Source organism: Paramisgurnus dabryanus, chromosome 6 (genome assembly GCF_030506205.2).
Source record: "Paramisgurnus dabryanus chromosome 6, PD_genome_1.1, whole genome shotgun sequence".
NCBI lineage: Eukaryota > Metazoa > Chordata > Actinopteri > Cypriniformes > Cobitidae > Paramisgurnus > Paramisgurnus dabryanus.
This window is the reverse complement of record NC_133342.1, coordinates 47,266,530-47,282,095: the sequence shown is the minus strand read 5'-3', so window position 1 is coordinate 47,282,095 and position 15,566 is coordinate 47,266,530. Positions and strand designations below refer to the sequence as shown.

Genomic DNA, 15,566 nt, shown 5'->3' with positions numbered 1-15,566 from the left:
ATTGGTCACCGAGTCTGTATATGTTTTTATTTTTTATTGTTTTATTATTTTCTTTTTGTAAATGTAGAGTTTGTTTATTATTCTCACTTTAACAGGTGAAAAAAACAAGTGAGATGGTAAAATCTTTGTTTTTCATTTAGTTGCCTAATAATTCTGCACACTAATAGTTGCCTAATAATGATGTACATAGAAATATTCTCTTAAGAAAGCCAAAATTTAACTTTTACTACTTAAATGTTCAGGTTTGAGGGTTTGTTAATATTTTGAATTGACCAAGAGCACTGTAGTTGTACAATAACAAAAGTAATCCTCAAAAATACAACTTGCCTAATAATTCTGCACTCCCTGTATATACAATACATACAATATGATGGGGGGACAGGAAGACAGGGGATTGAGAAAGAAATACAGCATAACATGAGGGAGGGGAGGAGAAAAAAAACCAACCCCCAGACTATATGATCCTGTGGGAACAGGAAGAACACCCAAGCAACATAAACACATCATCAGTACACCATGAAAAACACATAACTTGCAACAGGGGAGGGGAGTGGATGGTGGAGGTAAACTCTTCCCACAAAAATTAGAAGGTTAAGGTTTCTCTCCAGTATGAACTTTCTCTTGATGAACTCTGAATAGAGATGAATTAGAGAAGCTCTTGTCACATTGAGTGCATAAGTAAGGTTTTACTCCAGTGTGAACTCTCTGGTGGGATTTTAAGGAACCTAAATGAGTAAACGTCATGTCACACTGCGAGCATTTGTAAGGTTTTTCACCTGTATGAATTCTCTGGTGAATTAGTAAGGCAGACTTATGACCCAAACTCTTCCCACAGACACTACATTGACAAGGTTTTTCTCCCGTATGAGCTCTCTGATGGGCTTTTAAGTAACCTAAATGAGAAAAAGTCTTTTCACACAGAGTGCATTTGAAAGGTCTTTCACCTGTATGAATTCTCTGGTGCCTTTGTAAGCTAGCATTTTCACTAAAACTCTTCCCACAGAGACTACAGTGATAAGGTTTCTCTCCAGTATGAACCCTCTGATGTGCTTTCAAGTGATTGGATTGAGCAAACATCTTGTCACACTGAGAGCATTTGAAAGGTTTTTCACCCGTGTGAATTCTCTTGTGATTTAGTAAGGAACTGTGTCCACTAAAACTCTTCCCGCAGACACTACAGTGGTAAGGTTTCTCTCCTGTGTGAACTCTCTGATGTGCTTTTAAGTGATTGGAATTAGCAAACATCTTGTCACATTGAGAGCATTGGAAAGGTTTTTCACCCGTGTGAATTCTCTTGTGCCTTTGCATGTTTTTCAGTTGACTAAAACTCTTCCTACAAACACTACAGTGATAAGGTTTCTCTCCAGTATGAACTCTTTTATGAACTACACATTGAGATGAAGTAGAGAAGCGCTTTCCACAGTGAGCACAAGCGTAAGGTTTCTCTCCAGTATGATGCCTTTGGTGGACTTTTAAGAGACCTAAATTTGCAAACGTCTTGTCACACTGAGAGCATTTGTAAGGTTTTTCTCCAGTGTGAATTTTCTGATGTCTTTTAAGAGTTCCTTTGACTCTGAAGTAATTTCCACATTCAGTGCAGTAGAAAGGCTTTTCACCACTGTGTGTCCTCATGTGACCCTCTAGATTAAATTTATTGCAACAAATCTTCCCACACTGCTCACAGGGAAACTGCTGCTTCTTTTTCTCTCTGTGCTCTTCTGAATGAAGTTTCTTCTCATGTGTCTTTAAATATCTCTTTAAGCTGAATGTCTTTCCACAGGTGATGCAGGAAAAAGTTTGTGCCGTCAGTCGCTCTTTTGATGTTGAGGACATTATTTCTGTATCCAAACATGAATCACTCTTCACATCTGAAAGAAACATGAAACAATTAAATTGTCTTTTCACTCTTATTTACACAAAGGAATCGGATGAAGAATCGAGATTCTGTATCTTTTTCTATATTCACATATACAAAAGACAGGTGTTAGTCCTGTTATTAAAGCTGGGTCATTGCACATCAAATGAACCAAAATGTGTAAACATAAGCAAAAAATAAACGTAAATATTTTAAGTTAATATTTTATTATAATAAAGACAACATAACTAGTGTGAAAAAGCCCTAACCACACCCCCTTGTGTCTCGGCAAATGAGAGTAAATGGAGGCTAGCTGGATTGTTTATACATATAATTAATATGCACAATGCACAATGTCATAGCAATAAACGGGAGCAGACGTGAATTAATGTCTCGTTATTTTATTTAAAATTTCCATCTGTCTAACATTTCTTGATAATAAAAAATACTAAAAAAAAAAGTTGTAACATTATTCCATCCTTTTCAACTAACACCTATATGGACAATATCTGCTATTGTTATTTTTGACAAGTAAATTCATGTTTGGGAGATAACGAGCAAGTGTAAGTTCATTATTATGAGTGGCGATCGTAGTGGTGCAACAGGAAGTATGTATTCCCTACTTCCGGTCAAAGCCGCCATATTGGCTGAGTCCGAAAACCAGGCAGCTGACTTGTTGCAGCGTGTTTGAAATATAAACAGAGAGCGCCTTTGTGATAACCAGGGTTCTAAATTAACTTTTTTGACCACCAGCCAAAGTGGCTGGTAACTTTCTAAAGTTACCAGCCAATCAGCATTTCCACTAGCCAAATTTTTTCCGGTGAAAATAAGAGAAATTATGAGTGCCACTGAATGCAACAATGATTTGTTTTTTTTCTTTCGCGTGCATGAGACAATCCTGACAAAACATGACAACATTTTTGTGATGAAACATAAGATTTCTTCATTTCTCTGTCGATAGACATAAAGCTTTACTGGGGCGCATGCCCCCCATTTTTTGCTGACTTTTTTTGAAAGCCTGCTGTGTGCAAGTATACAATATCCTTTGCTTAACCCACTATTCTACAGTGCAACAGTTACTGTGAAAGATTTATATGTATTTAAAAATATTTAAGTATAATCTTCATCATACCTAACATTATTAACATGTTTGGAGGCATACATGGCAGAAAATGTTTGGTAATAATGACAGCAGAGAAATATTTTCTACATTATACAATGATAGCAATGATTAATAACTTATTTTTACAAGAATATTTTAAGAAACCAGTCATTTTATGACTGCTATACTAAATAATCTAAATCACAGTTACTGCTAACTGTTATGCAAGTTAGTGTCCTAGAGTTAAATATTAGTAAACTAAATATTAATTTCATATCTGCAAATACAGAACAGTATAACACATACATCTGTGGATTTTCTCAGCAACAATGCAATCCTATAGACTTGACAAAAGGTTTTCCTGAGATTTTTCCTCTAATGTTTGAGACCTGACAGAGTGAGGATGTAGTTTGTCTTACCTCCCTTAATCTCATCATCTTTCCTTTCTGCTTCCCTTTCCCTGCTTTGCAAAAAAACATTTCTGATGTCCATCTACAGAAGCCAATAATGATCGAGTAAAAATAAGATTAGCATTATGATTTAGAAACTTACTTCTCGTCATGTTTTCATAATTACTCATTCGCGTGGCGTCCCCTTTTGGATGCAGTTGCGCGCGCGGAGGAACGCAAAGACGCGCGTGGACATGGATACATGCATGCACACGTCCGTGCGACTGCTTCGTCGCTTTACAAGCGTAAATTGGTTAACTACATTGCATATAGATCTGTTTTTGCCGCTATTTTCTTTGTTAAGGAATACACTAGTTAACTGCTAAAATTTAAACTTGAGATTTACACATGGGCACAAAAGATTTACACTGGATCACCTGCCCCAGTAAAGGGGTGTGGCGACACCGCTGTCTTTTAGTCTATCCTCCCTGCTCTGCCCGTTCGTTCTCCATGGTTTCTCGCGCTGGTTTCGCTGCAAACTGCGCAGCCAATTGGCGTATAAACATCATCACGTATTACGGCACAGTGTTCATGGGAAATGTCCTGCCAGAGGGATAAATGACCGAGAACGAAGCTTTATGTATCTTGCATGCAATGCCTCATGCATCACCGGCCAAACTGGCTAGTAAGTTTTTATTAACACCCGCCAAAATGAATTTTAACCCGCATTTGGCGGGTTGGCGGGTGTTAATTTAGAACCCTGGTGATAACTAATAACATATTTAAAAACTACAATACTAATTTCTCGCTATAAATGCAATTAAAAGGTGTGAAAAGTAGGGCTTGACCAGAATATTCAAATATTCGTTCCGAGGGTTGACATTCGATTTTCAGTTTTGAAATTCGAATATATAAATAAATATTTTACAGCGTTAATGCAGAGCTTTTGCCAAGCAGGAAGTGCGCTTCACGCTCCCGCTCAATAGGTGGCGCAGAGAGACCAACATCCATAGTGAACAGCCACCAAACGCCACCAGTGGAAGAGATCGCCTCAAACGTAAAGCGCGCTTCCTGCTTTGGCATTCACGCTAATAGTGTTGTAAATAACATTCAGTTTCTTGCAAAAACTGATTGATTTGCTTCAAAAGACGTCAATATGTCACACAGAGTTATGGGGGATAACTTTTGTATTGGATATATATGCTTTAGCTCTTAAAGTGTGCGGATCGGTTGACTTCCATAACGGAGCACTGGGGTTTCTGCAAAATATCTTCTTTATTGTTCTACTGATGAAAAAAACATATTGGATGTTGTAAGTGTTATAAATAAACTTGATTTTGAAAGTATGCTACCGTTTTATTACAGTTTAATGAACTTCGTTCATTTATTTTTGTTGTTTTATTTAAATAGCCTACCCTTTACAATGTCAGTAATTACTGTGCTGTTAATGTCTGATATGGGAGTGTTTGTTTGTTAGAAAAATGTAAGGCTACCTTATTAAAAGTATTCCCAGCTAACACACGACGTACTAGTTACGTAATTTATTGGTCATTTTTGGTAATTTCACGACTTACCAGCTGGCAACGTAACTGTTACGTCCTAGGGAGGTAATTTCATTACCATTAGAGTACCAAATCACCACGTCGCCAGTACGGACTCCTTACGTCGTAAGCTAACCAAGTACGTTCCAGTTACGTAATACATTGGTAATATTTTGGTAATTTCAAAACTTACTGGCAACGTAACTGTTACGTCCTAGGCAGGTAATTGCATTACCATTACAGTACCAAAACACCACGTCGCCATTACGGACTCCTTACGTCGCAAGATAACCAAGTACGTCCCAGTTACGTAATAAATTCGTACTATTTTGGTAATTTCATAACTTACTGGCTACGTAACTGTTACGTCCCAGGGAGGAAATTTCATTACCTTTACAATTATATGAACATTCATTTCCTTTTCTATTTAGGTTAGCTTATTAAAACTTTTCAGTCTCAAAGTTTCCCTTAAATAAGTCAAAATAGATTAAATACACACGAACTGCCATTTACATGGGAAACATGAAACAGCACGCGCCTCCCGCCCAGCTGAACTTGACCAGAACGCGCGACGGCGCGTGCACAGCAGAACGGCGTGACAGGAGTCAGTAAATTTCACAAGAACTTATTTTAGTTGCTTAAGAGTTATAAACAACATTTTAACATACTTATTAAGGCTCACAGAATCTCGCCCGACAGTATAAACCGTGTTTTATGCTGCACTGACAGGATGTTCATCTGACAGGAAATTTCGTTTTTTCAGGTAAGACACTACTTCACAAATTCAACAAATGAAACGATATTTATGAAAACGTGTAGATGTTATTTAACCTTTATTTATTTTATTGTCTTTATTTTAAAGTTTTGTGGGACATGTTTGGTGTTTTGGACTGGTGAAGGTAAGAGCAGCGTTACCCTGGCAACCGGAACATGAAGAGGACCGCAGCTCTCTCTCTCCGTCTGACAAAACTACGCCTGCACATTGAGATATGACATTTTAAATTATATGGAGAATCCATTTAAATGTTTATTTTAACATATGTTTATTTAAATGTTTGTAATGTAATGTTCATGTTCAATAAAATGAAGTATTCCATCTTGGAGTCTGTCATTCATATGTTATGGTAAGTCTTTTAGTTATGGGCAAATAAGGACAAGTTAAATTAGTTGTAGCCTACTGCAGATGTCCGCCCAAAGAATATTAAATAAAATATTTAAATTACTAACTGGTTACAAACATAAAACTTTCAATCCATTAAGTTGTCACGATGTGCCCACGACAGGCAGATTACGTTGCGAAGTAACGTGCAGGCGACGAATCCAGGAATTTCACTTTTCCGGTCACCACGACGTAACTCGGTTCGTCGCCACGACGTAAGTTTGGTCATCATATTACGTCGACGTTACGTAACAGTTACGTATTTGTGTTAGCTGGGTTGCTCTTGTGTTTTGTTTCACTAATGCTGTTCTCGCAGGATGCGTGACAGGCACGCCGCTTCCAACTTGTGCTGTTCTGTAGTATTTTTAAAGTTTATTATTTCTAAACGTGTCACATGTCCATATTGCACGAAAAAAAAGGCACTACACTGCCTTGGGTCAACAGAAACACATTCGCCACATAATAAAACTGTAGACAACCAGACACACACGCATACACACACACAGAGATTCCTGCCTTTATTAAAGAGAAAAATATGTTTAGCCCCTCCTTCCGAAGCTTTGAATATTCAATTTACTATATATTCAATACTAGAGCTTCGAAGCTTTAAAAAAAATGGTATTCGGAACAGCCCTAGTGAAAAGTGAAAATATAACTTTATTTAGACAAAATTTGTGCTCCAGACACTTTTTTGTCCGCCATTTTATTTTTTGAACTCAACCAGGCAATCAAATTCCCCATGCGCGCAAACGCACAGAATTGTGGGACAAGATCTCAGGAGCTTTTTCTCAATGTCAAGGAAGGAATTTCGAGGATGCTCCGTTGAAGGACGGTTCCAATGTCGAGGATCCTCGGAATGCCAATGAAGGACTGAGTCCTTCATTCGAGAAATATCCCATATACAGAAAAGGATGCACATGTGTAGCCTTCACACCTTTTCACACTCTGAAATCACCTACAATCCTATGCGCAGCGCCAAAAGCACACCTTTTCACTGACGTTATGATGTGCATTTGCTAGCCTGTTCCATTTACGTGTTCTCTGAATGCTAAAAAGGCAGCAATTTAGAGTTTTCGGACGCAGCCATTTTAAAATAGGCCTATTAGTAATAAATCACCATCAGCTAGTGTTGCTTTCGTCAACGAAAAGTATGACGAAATATAGTCGTCAACGAACCTTTTTCACGTGACGAAAACGAGACGAGACGTAACGAAAATGCTGGTCATGTGACGATGACTATAATAAAATGTATAATGCAATATTGTTGACGAATAAAAACGAGACTAAAAGTGGTTTACAAAATAAAAACTAAGCTAAAATGTCTCTTCATTTTCGTTGACCAAAACGAGACGAGACGAAATGTTATAACGTTATTTCGTCTTTTACCCATCTCAGCATCTCCGCGCCCCCACCACCTGACTGCAGGTGATCACGTGTGTTGTTGGCGCTGCGTAGATCAATCAAAACATGAAAGTACCGCGAGAGTGAGTAGAAAGCATGCGGAGCAGTCTGCTCTCGCGATGCTTTGATATCATACGCCTCCATTTGCACGTTAATGGGCATTTCAAACAGTGTACGCGGCAACCGTGAGACATGCGGAAAGCGGAGAAACGGGGGCGGTGACAGAGGTGAAGCGGAGTTGGTCCACAAGTCTTGCTCGTGCACCTAAGATCCTCTCACTTTTACGGACACGACTCTTCATGGCAGTCGCTGTTGAAGATAAACACATTTCCACTAAATGCTGCACAAAACGCTTCCACTACATGAGAAAAGCTGTAGCCGCGCGGCGATTCCGACCGGGAAGATGCAGCATTCTGGCTCCAAATGTAAAAGAAAAGTCCAAAATAAATCCCGTGCATCACTTTCAGGTCAGTTCAACAAGCCTGTTAAAATCTATAGCTTTGATTGCTGACACCACCAGTATAACAATGTACAAATTTATATCATGTTACAGTTGTTTAAATGACATTGTTTCAAAACGCAACGCAGCACATTGTAAATGTATCTATGCTAAAGACATTCGTTGTTTTGTATATGCTTAATAACTACACTTATTTATTATTTAAATTAACAAAACATACTTCGCTGAATACTTGAGTATTAAATCAATCAAACACCTGTACTGTTGAGAACATAACCATACATACCAACTTTGCTTTTCTTAATAGACATCTGCTGTTTTCTTAAAGCTGACTTTTAATTTACTAACAAGAAAAACATTAAGTAATTCTCCAAAATTGCTTGGATTTATACTGACATTTAAGATCAGCTTTGTCACATTAGATTAAGCCAAAGTCCATTAGGTACACTGGTGGTAACGTACAGATGCAGAAATATAAACTATAATAATATATAATTACATATGTATGATTGTAGTTTGTGCTGCTGTCAAAATACAATTATAAATGTTAACAATAGCATATTTCTATTCTCACACATACTATAGTTGTGTGTGACCCATTTGACCTTGTGTGTGTGTGTGTGTGTGTGTGTGTGTGTGTTTGCTTAGACTACTTTTGTTTTGATTATGTAGACTTTTATGTAGACTCTTACGAACAATCAAGTCACTCACTCAGAGGATATTAAAATAAATATCTATTCAAATCAGAGCATCTTCCATGTCTGGAATGGATGTATTCTTGGGTCTATAAGGTAACAATAATATAACTTTTGTTTGAAATGGGTTTGGCTAAAAGAAAATATTATTTTGTCTATAATACTATTAGGTCATTATACTATATGGGTTAAATAGAATTGGATTACTAAAAAGAGACTAAATACAATTTCACTGACTAAAACTAGACTAAAATGTCATCAGTTTTCGTCGACTAAAACTAGACTAAAATAGTAATGGATAAGTCTGACTAAAATAAGACTAAAATGGCAAGAATTTTAGTCGACTAAAACTTGACTAGACTGAAAAGAGTATGACGTGACTAAAACTACCAAAAACTAAAATGACAGCTTGACACAAAGACTAGACTAAAACTAAAATGAAAACAGGCTGCCAAAAACAACACTACCATCAGCTGCTTTCAGGTTGGTAAATAAATAATATAATTCATTTAAATATAATTTTTATCATATAAAGTTTTGAGAGATAGTGTGTTTTTCCACTGTTAATTCGCTTATTTAGTCTTATTGTTAGTGCGGTTAACACTGTGTTTGGTGCATTTACCTCAACGTTTATTTGAGTAATATTGCTGTTTTCGATAATAATAATAATACAATTGGCATGTCAATCCTGCTTTCTAGTCTGCTTATTCTTCATTATGCTGTTAAGTTAACTTATGTATCTAAAGTATATTGTTATGTGAAAAAAACACATGATGTTATATTGTTTATGGAGGTCGAGTTCCCACAGAAAGCGTTAATCACTTTATACGCAGAAGCAGCCGGTCAGCAACGCACTGCAAACGGATGCACAACGACAACGGGTGCTTGACGGATCGACCTGTTCGGTAAACGCATGCGCAGTATTAAGGGATTTAAAATGTCCTTCATTAAAATTTTATTACCTACATTTTTTTTTTGGTCTAAACGTGATTGGTGATTTTGTGACTGAAAACCCAAAACAGGTGCTCGCATGACAGTTACAAATGTTAAAAATACAACAATAATTGAGGAGACATACCTGATGCCTTAGTGTGATCTTTCTCTTTTGTGGGTTTAGTTTTTATTTTCATCATGATGTCCCTGCAGTCGATGAGTTTGACTGAACACATCTTCAGTTTGGTCTGCAGGATCTGCTGTTGTTCTCCAGCGGTACAGACAGAATCCAGAGACTCTGTGGAGGTTTGATCCTCATGTAAGCTCTGTTTACTCATCATCAACGCTAAAATCCTCAGAGGCAAGACTCTGTTTACACTCAAGAGAAGCTGAGAGGATACACAAACACATCACAAGTGCGCTCTTTCTTTCTTTCTTTCTTTCTTTCTTTCTTTAGTGAGTTTATCGGCGGACTAAAGAGCTGCAGCGCCTCCTACTGTACTGGAGAGAGAAGACGCTCACTGATTTACAATGGATTTAGCAAAACAACTATGCGTCTAAATTATGGTCAGAAATCCTCACACACATATTGTATAAAGTAATGACTAAATAAAAAGAAATGTGGGAAAATAATTGCTTTAGAATAAAGACAAAACATTACACTTAAAGTCATAAAGATAGGACATCGTAGGACAAAGATGATGATCATATTAAAAATACAAACACAAAAAAAGTTTTTACAACTTTTCACAACATTGTATTTTCATTGTAATTAGGTAATGTTGCCAAAAAACCTTTTAAAATGTTGAAAAACCACACGATAAATATAAACAAAAAGGACATTTTAAAAACATTGTACAATATATTTGGCACATTTAGGTTGTAAAAAACGTTAATCATGTCTGTTCACCACGAAAACAAAACCAGACAAAAATCCAACATTGGTAAAAATTTTTGTTTAGGTGTCAAACTAACCACCTTGGAAAGGCTTTTAAAAAACATCACGACCAATACCTCGTGTATAAAACTTTGCATAGATTTCATACTTAAAGTGTGCGTATGCACATAAGTCAACATTTGTGTATGCAAGGGTCATTGAAACCCTGAACTCAAGAAAACAGCTGTACTTTTAACCTTGTCAGTAAGTGAAACAATCTGATTAATTTGCAATTTCGTAAATAAGGCTGCATTTGCACTTGGCCTTAACATGCAACCTGTATCTGGATGTTGTCTACATACACATTGAAAAAGTGTAAATGCATGTCTGATCGGAATGTTATCCAATCAGGGTTTCCTGGTCCAGAGTTAAGGATGTATTGGGATCGAATTTCAGTGTAATGTTTATGCAATCCAGCCATCGTGTCTGCATTCGCCGGTCAACATCATGCAAAACGCCACACCCTCTCTCGCGAACTGTTAGAAAAAAAGAAGGAGAACCCCGTATGGACACTACTGAGACTACTACCCTTATCTTTGATTTGTAAATTGTCCCTCAACTGACAATGCTTTTGAAAAGAAAATCCACCATTTCAGGTTGGCATTACACAGGGCCATTCTCTGCAGACTTAGGCCTATTTAAATATTAAATAGACCGATCCGATCGGCTACCTTAATATAAAAGTAAATTGACGTTGCCAAGTGTAAACATGCTGTGTGACTGACTGATGATCCGATCTGCTCTCTTGAGAACAGTGTTTATCAAACACGTTATTTGGGGCAAATAATGTTAAAACAACGATTGTCAAGTAAATTGTTTACTTTAGACTGTTAAAAATGTATTACTCATAGATAATTAAACATAAGTTAATAATTAAAATATATTATTTTCTATAGGATTTCATTAACAAATCTTTCCTCAGATCAAGCTTTTCAAATATCATTGTTAAATACATTCCAGAAATTGTGTTTCCTCACTTATATCCAGATATCATGAATCAGCCCATTAATTGCAACAATGGTGACATAATTTATGTTGCAATGCATGATGGGAGTCATGAGTTTTATACTACGGTGGATCCCAGCATGCATTGCGACATTATGTTTGTCACCATGGTTGTGATTCATGGACTGATTCATGTTATCTGGATGATAGCAATAACTGTTTATAATAATTGATGAAACTAGTTAAGTTTTCTTTAACTTGTTTGTTGTAATCCGTATCAAGTGATAGTCCTTGTTTATAATAATTAATGTGTTTTGTCAAACACTGTTACAAAGAAAACAAGTGAAAACACAAGCTTAGAGTCAAACTAACCAACTAAAGGGAACACTGATCATCATAATGGTGACCAAACATTTTAATAAAACATCAGAATCTAAACCCCTAATAATTCTCAAAAAGTAGAGAAACAAATAACAGAAATAAAGTGAGGTTTTTAATAAGATGTTTTCATTTGCTACCCATATAAACACCAAGCCAGTGTTTAAATACTGGGGATTTCGCTGTGCATCCGACCATATACTTAGGTACAAAGTCATCATATACAATAAATCTATAGGGTAGCATTTAAAAAAAAACATTTAAAAAAAATATTTGTTTAGAGCAAAACATTTAATTACTTGCCAGGCTACAGGTGAAGCAGCTCTTTACGCCTTCTAACGTCTCATAATCAGTCCTCATTTATGTCCAAGAGACTCAATAATAATCTTTTACATTTTTATCCTTTAATTGTTCATACTATGTGCTGCTGCGCATCCATGTGTGTGATAAGCAAACGCACGTTGCAGACCTACTAACCTTGGAAAAATTTTTAGTAGCAACTTACTGCAGCGGCGCGCCGCAAGGTCAGGCACATTTGCTCATCAGTAGTGATTGAGTTCACATGCTCGCTTATCACTTAACTTATTACTAAGCACATAGTTCCCAACATACAAGTAGGCTATGAAGAACTCTTTTAATGAAAAGGCAATCCCAAAAAATATGCCTCTTAAACAAAACTTAATTATAATTGAAAATTGTATTGGCCTATGGAATATGTCTTAAATACATGGGACATTATAAATAACAAAGAATCAACAAATAGCATGCTATATCCTTGCTTTATTTTCCAGCAGGCACGTTGATATGAAGCTTAACTGGGGCACAGGCCTCCCACTACTTTAACATACCTAACATGAACAGTATTAATATGTTTTAAGGCATAATTGGCATGTTAGCAGATTTGCATTCTACAGTACTGATGATAATGAGTCTTTTACAAAAATGTACAATAACATTACTTAGCTGGTACTACAATAAAAAGCATATGTGCATGATCGTTTGTGTATATTATCTGCATATAGTGTTTAAACCTGCTAAAAACAGCATAGACCAGCATAATTTCCATGCTGGTTACGCTGGTGACCACCAGCTAAACCAGCACCAAACCAGCATGGGAATTATGCTGGTCTATGCTGTTTTTTTCAGCAGGTTGAAACACTATGCAGATTATATACACAAACGATCATGCACAAATGCTTTTTATCGTAGCAGCCAAGTAATGTTTTTGTAAATTTTTGTAAAAGGTCGCTAGAAAACCAGAACCAAAACATAACATATGCTGGTCTTGCTGGACTTTTTTTCAGCAGTGATGCAAACTGTTTATGTAGTGTCCTAAAGTAGATCTAGTGATCTAAACAGTAATTTCATATCTGACAATACATAAGCGTACACAAACATGTGTTGATTTCCTCAGCAATAATGCATAACTCTATGCTTGATTTTGACTGGCTGAGCATATAACGTTAGTTCGTTTTACCTCCCTCATCATCTATTCTTTCTGCTTCTATTTCCCTGCTCTGCACAAAAGTAACAATCGAGTAAGAATAAGATTGATATTATTTAGAAACTTACTTTTGTTTTGTCATGTTTTCTAGCATGCCGTCACATGCTCTTCTGAGCCCTCGTCCAGACAGCCAGCGATGGTTTTTTTTCTTTCCCTCAAATACAACACAACAGTTACACATTCACAAATCCTTCAGTGCAGCTGCACAAATCCCATTTTACAAATCACAGATTAAGAAACTCACAAGTTCACATTTTTTGCTACAATTGATGCAGTAAATATGGTGCATAACCTACTTGAACGCCTGGATCAAATAATGTGAAGTCACACACAAATTTTGTACATTTGCAAAATCAGTTTGTGCATCTGTGCGATGAGACTTGCATGTGTGTACAATTTATTTTTCACAAATATTTTTTTAATTTTTAAATATTTTCTAGCCCAAACACAAGTACATAAATACAACTGCTTGAATCTGCTGCTACGAGTTTCAAATACTCTTTTTCATGTGCTCTCTCTTCTGCACCAAATATCTCAAGATAAATGGTGCGAAAGTGATTTGTATACCTGTAGGCTTTGGCGAGCATTGTTCAGCACTGCCCACCAGGTGGCGCCCCAGACACTCACTGAAGCAGAGTTTATTAATTACCACCAATGTTTCAGCAAAGTAAATCGCCTTTATCAAGGTATTATTTTCACCAAGTGGAGAACAATATAAATGGGAGTGCTAATTATACACACATGAAGGTAATTACATACAATATTCCAATGATTCATTAGTAAACAAAATATAAGTTCCATAAATTTCAAACCATCAATATAAGTAGATTAAAAAATACAAGCAGCAAATACACACATTTTAACTTTAAATAAGATACCAAATGATGTAAGGCCCATTCATTTTTAATATCATAATACCTATAAAAACAACCCAAATCAAAATCTACTTTTAAACCATGTGTGCCAATGTTCACATTTAATATACCTAAAAGGCCTTCTGTCTAAGTAAATTGGTCAAACTCACATCACCTTCTAGATGGAAATTCCCTCTCAATTCCTATATACAATAATGAAGTAATAGGATGATTAAGTTCAACAAAATGCAGTGCTAATAGCAGGTTCATATTTCTGCATATTATTGCACTCTGGTGTTTTGTGATGTGTGTTTTATACTCTCTATTTGTTTTTCCTACATATGATTTACCACAGTGACATGTTATCAAATAAATAAGCTTGTATTTGTTTGGGGGTTAATCCCAAAGATATTTCCATATCATTAAGATTCTTAATAAAATCATTTGGTCCCTTATATATTATTTTTAGACTTTATATATTACATTTGACCTTAAGGAAGACTTTTCTTCAATGTTAACGGATGATAACTGTCACAAGAAGGCAAGACATGGCAAGATGAGTGGATCCAAATGCAGTTTTTAAGTGTATTAAATCCAAAAAAGGTACAGGAGCACAGGCAAGAACACGAACAGTAACACATGACAGAAAACAACCAACATAAAACAACGGCTGACAAACAGGCAATCAACAGGCAGGGTAATTAAACGTGACAAGAACCAATGACAGAACGGAAACAATTAATTACTATGGAAACAGATGGGCAGTGGGTGGAGTATGAATTAATGTCCATGGCAACAAAAAAGGGGGCGGGGCAACAAAGGAACAAGAGGGAAATAGGCCCTGTCCCAAATGGCACACTACGGACTTGTGGTCCTCCTCAGAGTCCACACTTTGATGACATCACGTAGTCCAGACTTTAGGGACCCTTGATGTGAGTCCACGTGGGTGCACCGGAGTCGTATTTTGGGACAGACTCGAGCATCACCCCGGAAATAGGAAGAGAGCTTGCCCGTCAGTGTGAACTCCTCCCTTCCGTCGCCTGATTGGTCTGATTGCCCTTTCGCAAGGACTTCTGGGTTGGCAAAGTGCGCGAAGCCTGCTGCAGTGCGGGCTTCGCTGAAGACCGCATCAAGGGGGCAAAGGAGGCGCTGATGAGCACACTTCAAAGCGTAAAAATGACAGATGGGACACGGACTCGTAGACTAAGCGAGAACGCGCAATTTAAGGCCACAAGACCGAAAGTCCACATGAAGTGCGCCATTTGGGACAGGGCCATAGGGCAGACACAGACAGGACTCTTGACCTTGGCCGTACCCACCATTGAGGTCCGGACTGTTTTAGTGAGTATCATAGTAAACTACTGATTATGTCTTAATATGTCTTCAGAATGTAAAAATTTTATTACATTCTGT

General features: G+C 36.9%; 1 protein-coding gene across 1 annotated transcript in view; it reads right to left on the bottom strand.

Annotated features, from left to right (window-relative positions):
- LOC135767331 (uncharacterized) overlaps positions 1-9,976 on the bottom strand; it is a 33,854-nt gene extending 23,878 nt beyond the window's left edge. The window contains exons 1-2 of the mRNA XM_073815039.1: positions 9,681-9,976; positions 593-1,868 (exon numbers count right to left, since the gene is read on the bottom strand). Of these exons, the coding sequence (XP_073671140.1) occupies positions 593-1,868; positions 9,681-9,876 (1,472 nt within the window). The 5' untranslated portion in view covers positions 9,877-9,976. The remainder of the gene's footprint in view (positions 1-592; positions 1,869-9,680) is intronic.
- Between the last annotated feature and the right edge of the window lie 5,590 nt (positions 9,977-15,566).